The 16,795-nt window shown below is 50.5% G+C and overlaps 1 protein-coding gene and 1 pseudogene across 1 annotated transcript in view; both read right to left on the bottom strand.

The window, feature by feature from the left end:
- Window positions 1-16,795, bottom strand: part of CUX2 (cut-like homeobox 2) — a 219,622-nt gene that overhangs the window by 38,885 nt on the left and 163,942 nt on the right. The window contains exon 5 of the mRNA XM_008577421.1: window positions 3,098-3,232. Within this exon, the coding sequence (XP_008575643.1) occupies window positions 3,098-3,232 (135 nt within the window). The remainder of the gene's footprint in view (window positions 1-3,097; window positions 3,233-16,795) is intronic.
- Window positions 7,321-8,175, bottom strand: LOC103594215 (annotated as a pseudogene).

The raw sequence follows: 16,795 nt of genomic DNA, 5'->3' as shown, positions 1-16,795 counted from the left end.
ACAGGAGGTGCTCACTAGGACATGGGGTAAGGGACAGAGCCATGAAAATGTGGAATATGAGAGAGCGGACATTTACTGAGAAGTGGGCTTTGACCTGACACTCCTCAGCCCATTTCATCTTCCTGACCACTCCAAGAGGTAGACCATTGGTTGGCAACTATAGTTCTCAGGCTAAATCCGGCCCACCACCTATTTTATACATAAAGTTTTATTGGCACACAGCCACACTCACTCATTTACATATCCTCCATGGCTGCTTTCACCCCACAGCTGCAGAGCTGAGAGGCTGTGACAGAAACTGCATGGCCTGCAGAGCCTCGAATATTCACTGTCTCGCCCTTTGCAGAGGTAAATCCTATGCGTCCACTCCTTAGACAAGTCTCCCCACACCTGACTCTTCCTCTCTCCTCTGCTTCATTTTTTCCCAAAGCTTCCTCACCACCTGACAAATGACTTTGTTCACTGACAATCAGTCTCCCCTTCTAGAAGGGCAGAGCCAGGGGGACAGGATTTTTACCTGTTTTGCTCCCAGCTATGTCCCCAGTGCCTAGGACAGTGCCTGGCACACAGTTCACCAAACGCCCAGGGGTGTGATGGTCACCCACAGCCCTCACCTGCGTATTTGCTCCTCCCTTTGCCGACCCCTGCCTCACCTACTGGGGGTGACCACCATGCTGAATTTTGCTCATTATTCCCTTGCTTTAAATTTTTTTCTCACAATGTATGTATACCTCAACGCTTTATTTATTTATTTATTTATTTTGCGGCTGATTGGTAATGGGATCCGAACCCTTGACCTTGGTGCTATCAACACCATGCTCTAACCAAGTGAGCTAACTGGCCATCCTTTAACACTATGCTTTTAGTTCTGCTAGTTTCATTGGTAATGGGATCCGAACCCTTGACCTTGGTGCTATCAACACCACGCTCTAACCAAGTGAGCTAACTGGCCATCCTTTAACACTATGCTTTTAGTTCTGCTAGTTTCTTGACTTGTATAGAAAGGGCACTGGGATCAGTGTAGTCCTCTGGTCCTGAAGATTCACCTGTGTTGTTGAGTGCACCTGCTGTCCATACATTGTGATGTCTGTACAGGTTTCCGCTGTGTTTATCTGGTCTCTGTACAGGATTCCTCTGTGTTTATCTGGTCTCCTGTCCCGAGATATTGCAAAGACTGCTGCTAGCAGTATTTTTTTTTTTTCCTTTTTTTTCTTTTCTCTTTTTTTCGTGACCGGCAACGGATCGCAACCCTCAGTGTCGCGCCCATACCGGACCGGGCCGTACAGGATTCCTCTGTGTTTATCTGGTCTCCTGTCCCAAGATATTGCAAAGACTGCTGCTAGCAGCATTCTTTGTTTTTTTCCTTTTTTTTTTCTCTTTTTTTCGTGACCGGCAACGGATCGCAACCCTCAGTGTCACGTCCATTCCGGACCGGGACCGGCCACGGGATCACAACCCTCGGTGTTGCGCCCACACCTCGCTCAGCCAGTGAGCGGCCGGTCTGTATGTGGGATCCGAACCCTCGGCGGGAGCATCGCCGCGCTCCCAAGCGGTGCACTGTAGCAGTGCGCCACCGGGCCGGCCCCTGCTAGCAGCATTCTTACCTGTGTTCTTGGGCACAGTGTGAATTTCTCTAGATATACACATAGGAGCCAATGTGCTGGATCCAAGGCTGGGCCCATCTGTAATCTTACTACAAAGTGTTTTCCAAAGCAGAGGCCCCTGCTAGCAGCATTCTTACCTGTGTTCTTGGGCACAGTGTGAATTTCTCTAGAATATACACATAGGAGCAAATGTGCTGGATCCAAGGCTGGGCCCATCTGTAATCTTACTACAAAGTGTTTTCCAAAGCAGTTGTCCCAGTCAATGCCCAGGTAGCAGCAGAGGATAGTGCTGTTGCCCCACATCCTCACCAACCCCTGGCATCATCACACTTGTTAACTGTTGGCTGTGGCTGGGTGAGGACGGCCCTGGCTGTGTTGCTTGGATCACAGGTGAGGTTTAGCATCTCTTCCTGTGTTTTCTCCCCAGTGAAATGTTTGTTCATGCCTTTTTCCATTTCGTGTTGGGAGGATCAGGGGTTTCTCTGATGGGTGGGACAGGGGAGGAGTGGGCATGCCTGGCCTGGACCCTCAGACTCATGTCTCCTTCGCAGCCTGCCCATGCCTGGCCCACCCTCCCTATGTGTGGGAGCTCCAGAGGGTCAAGACCCAGGTCCACCTTTCTGAGGGAGGCTGTGAGCCCCACCCTTGGCCCCTGCTCTGGCCCTTGTGTCACCTGTCTCAGGGTCCTGGGACCACAGTGGAAGCCCACATGGCTCTGGGCCATCTCTCCAGTCTTGCTCTGTGGAAACTAAGCTCTGACCGCCACCATTGGCTCCCTTGAGTCCAGTTCTTAATTAGTCCCAAGCCTAGAGGGTCAAAGGTAAAATCATCTATTCCCCACTTAGACCCCAACACTAAGATTCCAGGTTTCTAAGAGCCCGCAACCTTAGAGACTAGATCCCCTGAGTCTAGATATTTACAGGCAGAAAGGAAAATGGATGTTGTCTAGAATGTGTCATTGGCTCAGGTGTTCTTAAGGCTCCAACTCATCTCCTCCCACCGTCTGTGGCTGTGACAGTGCTGTATGGTCTCTACATCCTGTGTCCCCTTCTCCTGGACACACAGCCAGACTACATTTCCCAGCTTCCTTTGCAGCTGGGTGTGGCCACATATCCGAATTCTGGCCAATGGGATGAGGGTGGAAGTGATGGGTGCCACTCCCAGGCTTAACCCCATAAATCTTGGTGTACCCTCCACATTCTTTCTCTGCCTGTTGGCTGTTTGTCAACATTCACTGTGACACTGGACATCACATGTTGAGAATGGCAGGACCTCTGCAGCCTGGGTCCCTGAGTGACAGCGTGGAGCATTCTCTACAACCTCCCCACCCTTCAGTAGATTAAGCCTCTGGATTTGGGGTTCATCTTTTTCAGCAGTAAACCACCCCTTATCTAAAACAGTAAAGCCCGGCCCCTGCCCCCCCAACCCTTGGCTGCTGAAGATTCACAGCCCAGCTGTGTATCATGGGCATCTCGCAAAGGCCTTATCAGTACCTTTGGGGCTGAGGAGCTCAGGGTGCCTCTTCCACGAAGCGTGGAGGTCTCGCCGGGGCTGCCCACTGGGGTCGAAGCTGGGGGGCTGCAGTCTGTCGTCTAGGCTGCGTGCCACCTCAAACACAGGCACAGGGTCTGCAGAGAGAGAGAGAGAAAGAGAGAGAGAGAAAAAGAGAGAGAGGACTGGTGTGGTGAGGGTCGGGTCCATGGAGTGAGGGCACCACTGAGGCTGCGTGCCGGTGGGACCCTCCACGGGGAGCTGGGGGGACCATCCATAAGAGCTGCCTGGAGTCCCTCTGATGGCTTAGGGGGAGCATGGGGACTTTCTGCTTTACGAGGGAGCAGCCTTCTCCAGGCACCTGCTTGGGGGTGCATGTGTGGTCCCCATGGGGTGGATATCCTGCCCAGCTGGGAATAATAACAATAATAATAGTCACAATAAGTGCATTTTCTCGTTCTACAATGCCATCTGTGGTGACCATGAGGTTGTGCATTGCAGACCTCCTACCACAGGGAGGGTCACTGAGTAAGGACCCAGCTGCCATGCTCTGAAACCATCACTCTGAGGCCATCTTCCCACTGGCCTCCCCAGACAATGCTTGTGTGCTGTGGGGATACTGAGGCAGGACTGCTCTGAGGGCAGACTTTGGCTCGAGGGATCCCCCATAGCCTTGCCCAGTGATTCCTTAGGCTTGTGGTGGTCTAAGTGCTTCCAGTCAGCCTCCCATGGCTCCCTCCCTCCCTGTTTTCCCCAGTAACATCCTTGCACACATAATCCTTGAGGGCTGCTTCTCAGTGGACCTAGATGAACACACCATCATTTGTGAAAAGCACTGTCGATTACATAATGGCTTTTCTAGGGGCAAAATACACACCAGGATGTAAGATGCTTCCCAATTTCCCAGTCGCTAAAAGGTAAGGAAGATGCAGGTCCTTCCGCCTGGAGTCCAGTTCCCTCTCCCAGCCCTTCTCCTAGCGAGTAGCTCCTTTTCCTTCCACCTCTTCAGGACACTTTCCCCAGCTCCGCTCATCCAGGGCAGGGACTGATAACAGTTGGATAATTCCAGATTACAAAGCCCTTCTGCAGGAATGGGTTCCCATGATGCTCACAGCATCCCCTGGTGGCCGCCTTGGATCCAACCCATTTTCACAGATGAGGAAACTGAGGCTCAGAGAAGCCAGGTGACCTGCTGAGAGTGGAGGTGAAACTTGGATCTGGGTCTCCTGCTCTGATCCCATGAAGTCTTCCTGTCCTGGTGTGTGCGAGCCCCAGCAGCCACAGACGGTGCATGAACATGAGGAGCTCAGGAAAGCCAGGGGGCCTGGGTCTGGTCCAGTTCTTTCTAATACCCTGGGGCCTTCTCTCTTCCTACTTCCTCCCCTGGAGTCTCCTGCCAACATCTGCTTGGCCACTGCTCTCTGCTGCGGGGGCCAGAGGGATTAAGAAGGTGGACTCTGGAGTCAGACATTCCTGGATCCTGGTCTAATCCATACTTGCTTCTTAGGATTGCCACGTGACCCTGGCAAGTGACTCTACCTCTCTGTGCCTCACCATAAAAGTAGCAACCTTGTGGGGCTGTGATGAGGATCCACATAAAGTGCTCAATATGGCACCTAAACTTGGTTAGCTCAGAACTAGTGGAAGCCCTAGGATGGCCAGTTGGCTCAGATGGTCAGAGTGTGGTGTTGACTGTTGATAATGCCAAGGTCAAGGGTTTGGATCCCCTTATCAGCCAGCTGTCAAAAAAAAAAAAAAAAAAAAAAAAAAAAAAAAAAAAGAAAGAAAGAAAAGAAGAAGTGGAAGCCCTCACTGTTCTTGTGTTTCTGAGCTCATCAGACTTCTCAGTCCCTCAAATGCACCTTTCTACCTTAGAGCCTTGGTACAGGAGCCTCTGTCAGGACCACCCTTCTCTTCCCTACCCCTTTCAGTTAGTGAATGTTTACTTGTCTTTCATATTGCAACTCACATGCCACTTCTTCCAGGAAGCCCTCTTGGACTAATCAGTCCTCTGATATGTGCTCTTCCAGCTGCCTGCACTTTTCCTTTACAGCTCCCAGTGCAGTTACATTTATATTTATTTGCGAGTCCGCTAATTAACGCCCACTGGACTGCAAACTCCACAAGGGAGGGCCAGGACTGCATCTGTATTTGCCACCACCACCCCTGCTGTCCCCAGCTATACCCCTCATACCTGGCATGAAGCCTGACACATAGTCTGACCCAATAAATATTTGCTGATGGAAGAAACAGGGCAGTGCCTGTACCTGAGGCCTTCAGGTCTGGCTGGAACAAGGTCGCCTGTCCATTTTATCCTTCTGTCGCCTGTTTGTTTAGTGGTGGGAGGCTCGGACAATGGGCATTTGTGCTGAGGTAAGCAGGTGTACGGGATTGCCAAGGAGGCTTTCCTCTGTCAGCAGCCCCCCCACGCCCCATCATTAGGCAGGGCCTGCTCAGCAGGGTACGCCATTATATCTCCCCGGGCTGATGTAATTATACATTGACATAATTAACCCAGCAAGCACATTAGGCAGGCCAGCTAAAAATTCATCTATAATTATTTGTTGTGTGCATGCTAATGAGTCCATCTGCACTGCCTTTGTACAACACGAACAAATTAATTTACAAGTCTGGATTTTTTAATAAGTTCAAGGAAACGCTTTCTATTGTGTCCTGGTTTCTGAGAAAGGAAGAAAAAGGCGATGTGCACTCGCCGGGGTCAGGGAAGTTAGATATACACAGGAGTGTGTGGCTCGAGCGGCCAGAGAGGGCTTGCTCTGGTTCCATGGAGGTGGCAAAGACCCGGCTCGTGGCCCAGGGGCCTGGCTGGCCACGAGCCCGTCCAAGCCAAACTATTACTCATGGGTGGTAAAGGATGTCTGTCACTCACCCCATTCCCAGGGATTGGGTATCAATGTTTCCTTCTGCTCCAAGGCCCTGACGGTCATTCCTTGCAGGCTTGCACGTTCCATGCTGGGGAAGCTTGCCTTAGGTGACCCCCCAGAGAAGCTGGCAGGAACGAGTGGGTTTCAAGGCTGTCTTTTTGCCTTGATTTGCTGGTACAGTGTAGAATATAGTTGTTAAACTCACAGAATCTAAAGTCCAGCTCTCTGAGTCCAAATCCCATGGGGCCTTGAGCCTCAGTTTCCTCATCTTTAAAATTTTTTGGTGGGGCCGGCCCGGTGGCGCACTGCTATAGTGCGCCGCTTGGGAAGTGCGGCGGCGCTCCCGCCAAGGGTTCGGATCCCACATACAGACCAGTTCCCGCTCACTGGCTGAGCGAGGCGCAGGAGCAACACCGAGGGTTGCGATCCCGTTGCTGGTCCCGGTCCGGTACGGGGGTGACACTGAGGGTTGCGATCCATTGCCGGACACGGAAAAAGACAAAAAGGAAAAAAAAAATTTTTTTTGGTGGCTGGCCGGTATGGGGAACCAAACCCGTGATCTTGGGTTATAGCCAACTGAGCTAACTGGCCAGCCCTATTTCTTTTCCCATTTGTAAAGTGGGAAAACATATAACAGTTCCTACTTCCCAGAAATTGTTAATGGGAAGATTAAAAAAGATACCAAGAGAGGCAGCATGATTTAAAGATCGTGTGTCAGCTGACTCCAATTGGCCATGTGACCTTTGGACAATTAGTTAACCTCTCGGAGCCTCTGTTTCCTCATCTGTAAAATGGGGTTGCATGTGTAGGGTGGTTGTGAGGACTGGGGGACTGTAGCGAATTGCATAGTGCAGGGTGTGGGTGGGGGAGTTCAGGTGCCTCAGCCATAGTCAGGCTGTGACCAAGTCCTAATGGGTAAAGCAGTTCACATGGATTGGAACTTACTCAATCTTCACCACAACACTAGGAGGTAAGTACTCTTGTACCCCAACTTTACAGATAAGAAAATCGAGGCACAGAGGGTGAAGTTACTTCCTCAAGGAGAGGCAGTGAGGGCTGGGCTGGAATCCAGGCAGGCTGGCCTCATCTGGCAGGATAATTGGATATCCTCAAGTGTCCCTGCTGGTTCCTAAGCAGGGGGCACATTGGAGTCCCCTGGGGAACTTGTCAAGCATCTTTGGGTCTTAGTGCTGACGATTCTCATGTGGAGGGTGTGTGTTTGCCCCCAGTCCATACTTCATGGGGGTTCTTCATAGTTTGGTTGTTAGATCCTCTCCCTGTTTCTCCCTAGTGGGCTGTAATGGATGTGTTTTTTCTCATAAAGTAGTTTTATGTAGATTTCAAAAGAACCAAAGCAGAGAGAAAAGGTGGCATAAGTCAATCTGACCACTCAGGTGCTGGGACACATGCCCAATCTCTGGCTCCAGGCCATGGAGCTGCTGACAGCCAAAGGTCCTGGGCCCTCCAAGCCACCACAGCCCAGACCCCCAGGCTGGAGCCCTGGTCTTCATGCAGAAGTCGGCCAGCAGGGTGGGCACCTTCACGCTGTCCAGCACTGCGTCCACCTTGGTCCCCAGGACCTGCTTCCGGATGAAGTCCATGTACTCCCAGTCCTTCCCTTTGCTCCCTTTCCACTTCCTGTACATCACAGAGGCATCCACATTGGCCAGTGACAAAGTGTTCGGCTTGTGGAGGAAGGTCACGCTCAGGAGGAGGGTCCTGACGTTCTGGGTGGTGGTCCACTGCTCCGTGAGCAGGTCCCCACTCTGGGGTTCATCGACCAGGGGGTGGAGGGTGGGGATGCATGTGACCCCCTTCTAGTAGATGTTCAGGTGCCACATCTTGGTCAGGAACAGAAAGGCCGGTGGAGAGTAGGGGTGGTCGATCAGGAACTTGAGGTGCACCTTGAAGTAGACACCCTCATAGTAGGTGTTGGGGGGCCCAAAGATGGCCACATCCCAGTTGTACAGGTCACCCTTGTCCACCAGCATTGCCTGGAAGCCCTCCACTGGCTCCTCCTGCAGCCCCCTGAGCTTGAGCAACAGCACCATCTGCGAACTGAGCACCAGTGGCCAGGGCTGGGGCCACCGCCTTCCTCCTCCTCCACAACACCCCCACCCCGCCTGGAGCCCCCCAGTGCTCCACTCACTCTGGCGCCGCTGCCCACCCAGCACTGGCCTCAGATCAGCCCACATGTGGTTTTGATTCCCTCTTAGCTTTCTATGTGGTTGTCAATCAAGTTGTCTGAACTTCCCCTGGCAAGGAGGGTCACCTAACTCAGACTGGCCAATCAGACACTGCCCTGGGAATTTGAATCCTTCTGTTCATCTACCCACTGCTCTGGTCCTCTATGAGCCAGGTGGTCTTACCATTCTCCCCCACCCTCAGCCTTCTAATAAATTCCTTTCCTGCTTAGTAGTTTTGCCAGAGTTGGCTTCTGCTTCATGACACTAAAGAACCCTGATTGATACATGTGCTGAATGATTTTGACAAAGGAAGACCCAAGAACTCACTGGTCCAATAGGTTGTTTCAAGGCTGGGTAAAAATTGGACAAAATAATACAGGGATTCAGGAGCAAATGTTCAGAAGAGGATGCGGTGGCCAGGCATACCCAGGGATTTCCCAATGTCACAGGTTTGGGGGAAGAAGGAAACCCGTATGGCTTAGTCTGGGCTGGCTATCGGGGCAGTCCTGGACAGGGAAAAACCAGGACAGATGCACCTCCACAGTGAGCCTCAAGGGAAGAAGTAGGAAAGAGGTCCCAAAGGTCTGTCTTGTTCACTGACACACAGCTGGAGCTTAATAAATGTGTGCTCAATAACTGAGGCCATGAGAGGTAGGTGAGTAGGACCAGGAGCCCTTCTGAGTTGCAGAAGGGGAAAGCATGACTCAAGCAGATGTCTGATCAAAGTGAGAGCTGGAGGGGGAGGTGAGCTCTGGGGGGCAGAGCAATCTGGGTTCAAATCCCACCTCTGCTACTTACTCCATGTGGGGTCTTGAGTAAGGCACCTCACCCCTACAAGTCTCAGTTTTCCCTTCTGTAAAATGGAGACACTAATAGCATCTACCCAGGTTATGTGAGGATTTGATGACGTAAGTGTTGTAAAGTGGATAGCACAGTACCTGGTACATGTAAGTCCTCAGAATAGGATTGTTCTCAGCGAGAACCAAAGGGGCTTACTCTCACGTCCCAGCTCTGTTGTAGTACCACCCGGTTTTCTCTCTTGGGCCTTGATAAGGACAGAACCATAGGGCAAGAATCAAACTGCTGCATGTCTGGGTGGGACACAGAATGGGACAATAGCTTCTCAGAGAGATGACCCAGATCTTGGCGATAGGGGCCCTGAGCCAGACCCCTGGGAGCTGCCAAAGGGTCCTAAGAGGCCCAAGGAATAAGGCAAAGACACCAGGCCCTGGATTTTATTTGCACCCATGCCAGTCGGAGCAAGTTAAAAGAAGGAATGAGAGGCAGGGAAAGACTTCATTGTGGGTCTCCAAGGGGTAAGGACTTCAGTAGGAAAGAAATGAGAAGGATGTCCCGGTGGCAGGCACAGCCTAAGCAAAGGCAGGGAGACATGAATGTGATAGTAATATTAACACTCAGGTCATGCTCTGTACAGTTGGGCATTCATGGGAGTGACATTCACATGGTAGATTTACATATTTGGTACCAAAATCTTTGGGCAGATGGCAATGACCTGGTTTGAGGAGGGTGTGCCCTACTCTAGCTGGCACGTTACCTAGGGTCTTAGGGCTTGGGGCAGCCCTTCCTATACATAACCACAGCTGCTCCATGCCAGGCCCTGTGTCAGAGGATGTCCACGCTTTCTCTCTCTTCATCCTCACAATGGCCTAGTAAGGCAGACACTGCTATTATCCCCATTTTCCAGGCAAGGAAATGAAGGCCCAGAGAGGAGATACCATGTGCCCAAAGCCACCAAGCTCAGAAATGGTAGAGGGGGGATTTGAACTTAAGGCTGGTTGACTCTTTGTAGTGGACCAGGTTGCCTTGAGGCAGGGCATGGGGGCCCTGATTTCTTACTATTAGACCAAAAGCACGAGACTGGGGGCTGTCTTTGGCCCTGACTCTGGCTTGTTGTGTGACTTCAGACAATGCACCAACCTCTCTGGGCTCCCCTGTCCAAATTCCTATTATAAGTATATCCCAGGCATACAGTTGACATTGTATATCAACAGATGGGGCAGGATCCCACTGAGGTGAGAGCTTGTGGCCCTGGGCCTATCCCTTAGAGCTGGGATGTTCAGGGAGGGTGATTATTAAATATCTTTACAGTTAAACTTGATACAAGAGGTGTGAACATTGTGAATCCTCCAAAGCTACCCTCAGAGCAAGGGGAAGCAGGCCAGGCTGGGAGGCCAAAGGTCAAATCCTGGCTGTGACACTGTCAGGGAAAGTCACTTAGGGTCCCTGAGCCTCAGTTTCCCTATCAGTAAAATAAAGATAACAGGACTCAGGGCATAGGGCTAGGCAGAGATTACAAGAGCACACTGAGTCTCTACAACAGTGCCTAGCACCTGGCAGACTCTGAGCGAGTGTTGTTTTTATTATTATGATGACTTATGGCGGCTGTGGAATGTGCCACTCAGCTGTCTCTTCAAGAGAGATCCTCCTCGAGGAGTTGGTGACAGCCTTCAGGTGCCACATCTTCAGATCCACACAGTGTTTACTCGAGGCCATGTGTGCCCCAGGTTGCTCCCAGCCAGTGACTGAGCACAGAGGGGGACGTAGAGCCAGCTACTCCTGCCAGACCCTGAATAGGCCATTTTGTCATGGACTGAACTGTCTGTGACCTTGGCCCCTCAAATACCTGTACTGAAGCCCTCACTCCCAATGTGACTGTACTTGGAGAGAGGGCCTTTAAGGAGGTAATTGAGGTTAAATGAGGTCATACGGGGGGGTTCTAATCCGATAGGACTGGTGTCCTTATGAGAAGAGAAAGAGACACCAGAGATCTCTCTCTTTCACAAACAGAGGAAAGGCCACTTGAGAGTACAGACAGAAGTTGGCCAGCAAGCCAGGAAGAGAAGCTTCACCAGAAACCAACCCCAATGGCATGCTGATCTTGGACTTCCAGCTTCCAGAACTCTGAGAAAACAAATTTCTCTTGTTTGAGCCACCCAGTCTATGGTACAGTAGTCCCCCCTCATCCACAGTTTTGCTTTCTGTAGTTGCAGTTATCCAAGGTCAACCATGGTCTGGAAATATTAAATGGAAAATTCCAGAAATTAAGAATTCATAAGTTTTAAATTGTGCGCCATTCTGAGTTGCATGATGAAATCTCTCCCTGTCCAGCTCCATCCCGCCAGGGACGTGAATCATTCCTTTGTCCAGTGTCTCCGCACTGTCCACACTCCCCACCCACTAGTCATTTAGTAGCTGTCTGGGTTATCAGGTTGAAAAAACACAGTAGACAGAGGGTTCAGTACTGCCTGTGGTTTCAGGCAGCCACTGGGGGTCTTGTAACATATCCACTGCGGATAAGAGGGGACGACTGAATTTGTTACAGCAGCCCCAGCTGACGACTACGCCTTGCTCTGGGCTCCCTGTCAGCCTGGCTGAGACTATTGCAGAGCCGCGCTGCAGTCTGCGGCTCCTCCTACCCAATCCTCCTCCTCCCCCCTCTCCTTTATCCTCTACAGGCGTCTCCCCTAATATTCCCTTGCATATCCAATGCCATCTTTTGACTGCCTCCGAAAGGACCCAAACCAACATGTAACCACTACTTCACCTCAGAGCCTGAGTTTTTCAGCCTGTAAAATGGGGATAAACACAGGCCCTCCCCTATGGAGGAGCCTGTGGATGTGAAGTCCATGGTGTGTTGCTGGCACGTTTGCAGTGGTGAATCTGAAGCAGGCAGAGCTTGCTGTGAAACCTATAAGCCCATGTGTCTGCATTACTCAGCACGAGTTTATTGAGCATCTGTAGGTGCACAATAGTGAATGGGATGGAAGAGAGTCCTTGTACAGCTGACATCCTGGCAGGGTTGACAGACACTGCTCCTTTATAAATGTGGGACCACAGAGAATGTTTCTATCAACTCCAAGGTGAGGGGGTCTGGAAAGACCTTTTGGAGCAAGTGACACAGGAGCTGAGACTGAGGGCTGCTTCTGAGGAGCAGGGAAGGTCTGTGGGAAGAGATTTCCGGGTGGAGGGCACAGCTTGTGCAAAGGGCTGGTGGCTGGAAGGGATTTGTGCAAAGTGCTGTGGCACCTGAGGACATGATGCCAGGTCCCGGTGGCTGGAATAGAACCGGGGGAGATGGGCAGGTAGATCCCAAAGCCCCTCATTGATAATGGGATGAGGATGGGATTTATTCTAAGGGCTGTGGGAAGTGACAAATGTTATGTGAAAAGTGGGCTGTAGAGGGTGCCCGACAGGGGGCTACTGCAATCACCAGGCAGCCATGGTGGCTCCAGCCAGGGTGGTGGCAGGGGAGGTGGGGAGAAGTGCTCAGATTCAAGAGTAGACAGAAGGCATTGGTGGGATCTGATTTAACAGGCTGAAGAGTGTTCCCCAAAATTCATGTTCATCTGGAACCTCAGAATGTGACCTTGTTTGGAAATAAAGTCTTTGCAGATGGAATCAAGTCAAGATGTGGTCATACTGGAGTAGCGTGGGCCCTAATTCAGTGACTGGTGTTCTTACAAGAGGAGAGGACACACAACACAAAGAGAAGGCCACATGAAGACGGAGGCAGAGACTGAAACAATGCATCCAGAGGCTACAGGATGGTAAGGACTGCTGGCAGCCACCGGAAGATGGGAGAGAGGCACAGGACAGCGTCTCCCCCAGAGCCTCCAGAAGGAACCAGACCTGCCGACACATTCATTTCAGGATTCTGGACTCCAGAACTGAGAGAATACATTTCATTGCTTTCAACCACTCTGTGGTACTTTGGTGCAACAGCCCTAGGAAATGAATACACTGTGTTCTGGAAGCTAGAAATGTGAAATCAAGGTTTCGTCAGGGCCATGCTCTCGTGAAGGTTCCAGTGTAGGATCCAGGCCTTTCTCCCAGCTTTCTGGTGTCGCTGGCCATCCATGCATTCCTTGGCTTGCAGCTGCATCGCTCCAATCTCCACCTCCATTATCAGATGGCCTTCTGTGCTCTCGCTACTCTCTCTCCTCTTCTTATAAGGACACCAGTCATACTGGATTAGTGGGCACCCTAATGACCTCCTCTTAACTTGATTACATCCCGCAAAGCCCCTATTTCCAAATAAGATCATATTCACAGGTGCCAGTGGTTAGAACTTTAACATATCTTTTTTCGGGACACAATTCAACCCATAACATGTGGCAACTGATTGGACACAAACTATGAGAGAGGCAGGACTGAGGAGCTGCCAAGACTCCACGTCTCATAAGAAGGAAGTCCTCACTCAGGTCTAACCTACTTCCCTCCTGCTGTACCCACTTCATATGTTGTCCAGGGAGACAAGCCTATTCCATAAGAGGAGGTACCACGTCCGGATCCTCCTGCACTTTTATTCTCTTCAACTCCTGAGGAATTGGGCTGTGTGTTGAGCTGGTTCCCTGCTCTGAAAAGTACAGTGATGATTATTGTTTACATCCCTGGGTGTTTTCCACTCTTTATTTCCTCACCCAGTGCACACTGCTGAGTTCCCAGACTTTATGTTGTGTAGGTAACTCTTTTCTTCCCCTCTCCCCCATCCGGGAGAAATCCATGAAGCCCTGAGCCTCCACCCTGAACTACCTTGCTGGGAGTTAGGTTAGAGAGAAAAAAATTATTAGCATCCAGCCCACTGGAGGGTTTTGCCAAATTCTTTGGAGGTAGAATGCTCTGCTGGGGCGGCTGGCAAATCCAAGGGCTTCTTGTTTACTTTGTCGAACAGTATTATTCAGTGCCTCAGCTAAATGTCACTGGCTGCTCTTATGAACACAAATTGAAAGAGAGACAAATGACAATCTTTAAAATGTCTGGAAGAGGTTTCTTAGGGAGCCTGGCAGTCACAGAAAACTGGGGGCATCTTATTTTCATTCCCAAGTCCTCCCTTTCTCTCCCAGGGCTTGTTCTGGCCCTTCACATAGTACATGCTCAATAAATGTGGTTTGTTTGAAAAATGTGATAAATGACGAAATTGCCAGGGGCCTGGGTGAGAGGCCAGAGGGTCTCAGAGTTTTCCATGGGGTTGTCTCTGTGGCAGGTGGCCTAATGGTCCCACAAAGATGTCACGTACCAACCCTCTGAACCTGTGAATATGTTATGTTATGTGGAAGAGGGAATTAAGGTTGCAGGTGGAAGGAGGTTAAAGTCAGAGTGACGACACTACACTGCTGGCTTTGAAGATGAAGGAAGGGGCCATGAGCCAAGGGGTGCCGGTAGTCCCTAGAAGTTGGAAAAGGCAAGGAACAGATCCTCCCTTAGAGCTTCTGGAAGCAACACAGCCCTGCCAACACCTTGATTTTGGCCCAGTGAGACCCATTTTGGACTTCTGATTTCCAGAACTGTAAGACAATAAACGTGTGTTATTTTCAGCCACTAAGTTAGTGGCCATTTGTTAAAGGAGCAACAGGAAACTAATACAGTCACCAGTGCAGTCACTTACTCATCACTATGTTTTTACAGAGCACCTACTATGTGCTGGGCACCATTTCTTCAGTTGCCAACTATTTCCTGAGTGCTTGCTGTGTGCCAGGCAAGGTTCTAGGCCGTGGAGACACAGCAGTGTGTAAGAGGAAGTCCCTGCCCTCCTGGGGCTGACATCCTAGAGGGAAAAATGGACAAAGGACAGATGAAGCAAGGGCAGAGAGAGGGGGTGGGACACAAGATAAAGCAGTCAGGGGAGAGAGTGGGCTGGGCTGTGCATTGTGGGGAGATGGCACTAACGAAGACGGCTGGCCAGGAGAGGCCTCTCTAAGGGGTCACATTTAAGTGGAGTCCTGAAAGAAATGAAGAAGCCCACCGGGGGATGAGGTGGAATATTCTAGAAACAGGAAATACCAGGAGAAACAGCCTATGTCAGACCAAGAAAGGGTGGCTGCCCTGCCTGACCAATCTCTCCTGGGGTTACTGTTCCAGAAACATGACCTTGCTGGATCTTCACAACTAACCCATTTTATAGACAAGGACGTGAGGCTGAGAGAGGCTGGTGATGCCCAGGTGGCTCCTGGTGCCAGTTTCACCTGCTCTCCTTGCAGCCTGGTCTGGGTGCTGTGGTCAAGGGTGGTGATTGGGTTCAGAGTGGGCTCTGACCCTCCAAACATGAGTTTCTGGTCTTCGCCCCCAAAACTCCAGCAACCATCCATCCTGGAGTAGGTGGGGCTGGGGCATGGGGCCAACGAGACCCAGTATCTTGAGCTGAGAGCTCAAAGGAACTCAAATTTCTTGACCCCACACCCGCCATGTGCCAGGCACTTTGCATATATTTATATCTTATTTAATCATTGAAACATCCATGTGAGATAGGGCGGTCACCCCATTTTTCAGAAGAAAAAATTGAGGCCCAGAAAAGGGACATCACTTCTCAAGGTCATGGAGCAAGAAAAAAGCAGAGCTGGATTCAAACCCTGGTCTCTCCCCCAAGCCAGCGTGGCTGGCATATTCATTCGCAATTTCTGCTGCATCCACATGCCCCCGAAAGATGACCAACTTGACACCTGGCCTCATATAACTCAATTTTTAAAAACTTGAATATATTTTAAAGGAATATTTTGTTTCCCTATTATAAATAGGTAATTGGGATCTTGTACCATAAGTAGAAGGTGCTTCAACCATAGGAATAAACAAAACAACCAAAAAGAAAGCCGATGTTATTAAATTCTAGTTAGACTCTGTTGTCTGCCATGACCTTGACATGAGGTCAGCTCTCCTTTGGTTAAAAGGGGAGATCTGTAGGAGTCATGTAGGTGTTGAAGTGAGGAAAGCAGAAAGTCAACACTGTCATGTCACGCAATGTATTCAAAGTTTCAGTCTTGTGCCCAGGTATGCCTAGGCTGCCCCATGTCAGGTGACCCTGACTGGGGAAACGCTGGGTGCCGCCAAGTCGCTGACCTCCAAAACCAATTCTAGTTAGACTCTGTTGTCTGCCATGACCTTGACATGAGGTCAGCTCTCCTTTGGTTAAAAGGGGAGATCTGTAGGAGTCACGTAGGTGTTGAAGGGAGGAAAGCAGAAAGTCAACACTGTCATGTCACGCAATGTATTCAAAGTTTCAGTCTTGTGCCCAGGTATGCCTAGACTGCCACATGTCAGGTGACCCTGACTGGGGAAACGCTGGGTGCCGCCAAGTCGCTGACCTCCAAAACCACCTGTGACCCCCTCCAGAGTCTGGCAAACCTCATATCCCGGTGTTGGGAGAAGCGACAGGGCATTCGTGCAGCTTCTCGCCTGGAGCCAGTGAGCCCAGGTTTCTGCCGGGCTCAGCACTTCTACCGGAAACCTTCCAGCCAACACATGCGGCTGCCCAGAGCTGTGAGTGCGACTTTATTTCCCCACTTCACTCCTGCAATATACAGACTGTTGACATATAGACAAGGGCAGTGGCAGCGGGAATCAAACAGCCTTAGATTCAACCACCTGGATTTAAAAAATACCCAAAGCAGGGTACCCCAAATCTGAAGTGTTTGAATACAACAAATCCTTTTGACTAGTTGAGAACACTGGCAGCCACGGGAGATCAAATATGAACCGTCAGAAGTGGCATGCAGGGATGGGGACATCGTCAGGAAGCAGAGCTTACAGCCAGCAACCTGTTTTTTATGCATAAAGTGCTTAATAAAATGACTACTTCATTTTGGTTACAATGTATCTGAACCCCTAGAGGACACAA

This window comes from Galeopterus variegatus, unplaced genomic scaffold (assembly GCF_000696425.1).
Source record: "Galeopterus variegatus unplaced genomic scaffold, G_variegatus-3.0.2 Scaffold1506, whole genome shotgun sequence".
Classification (NCBI taxonomy): domain Eukaryota; kingdom Metazoa; phylum Chordata; class Mammalia; order Dermoptera; family Cynocephalidae; genus Galeopterus; species Galeopterus variegatus.
This window is presented reverse-complemented; position numbering and strand designations above follow the sequence as displayed.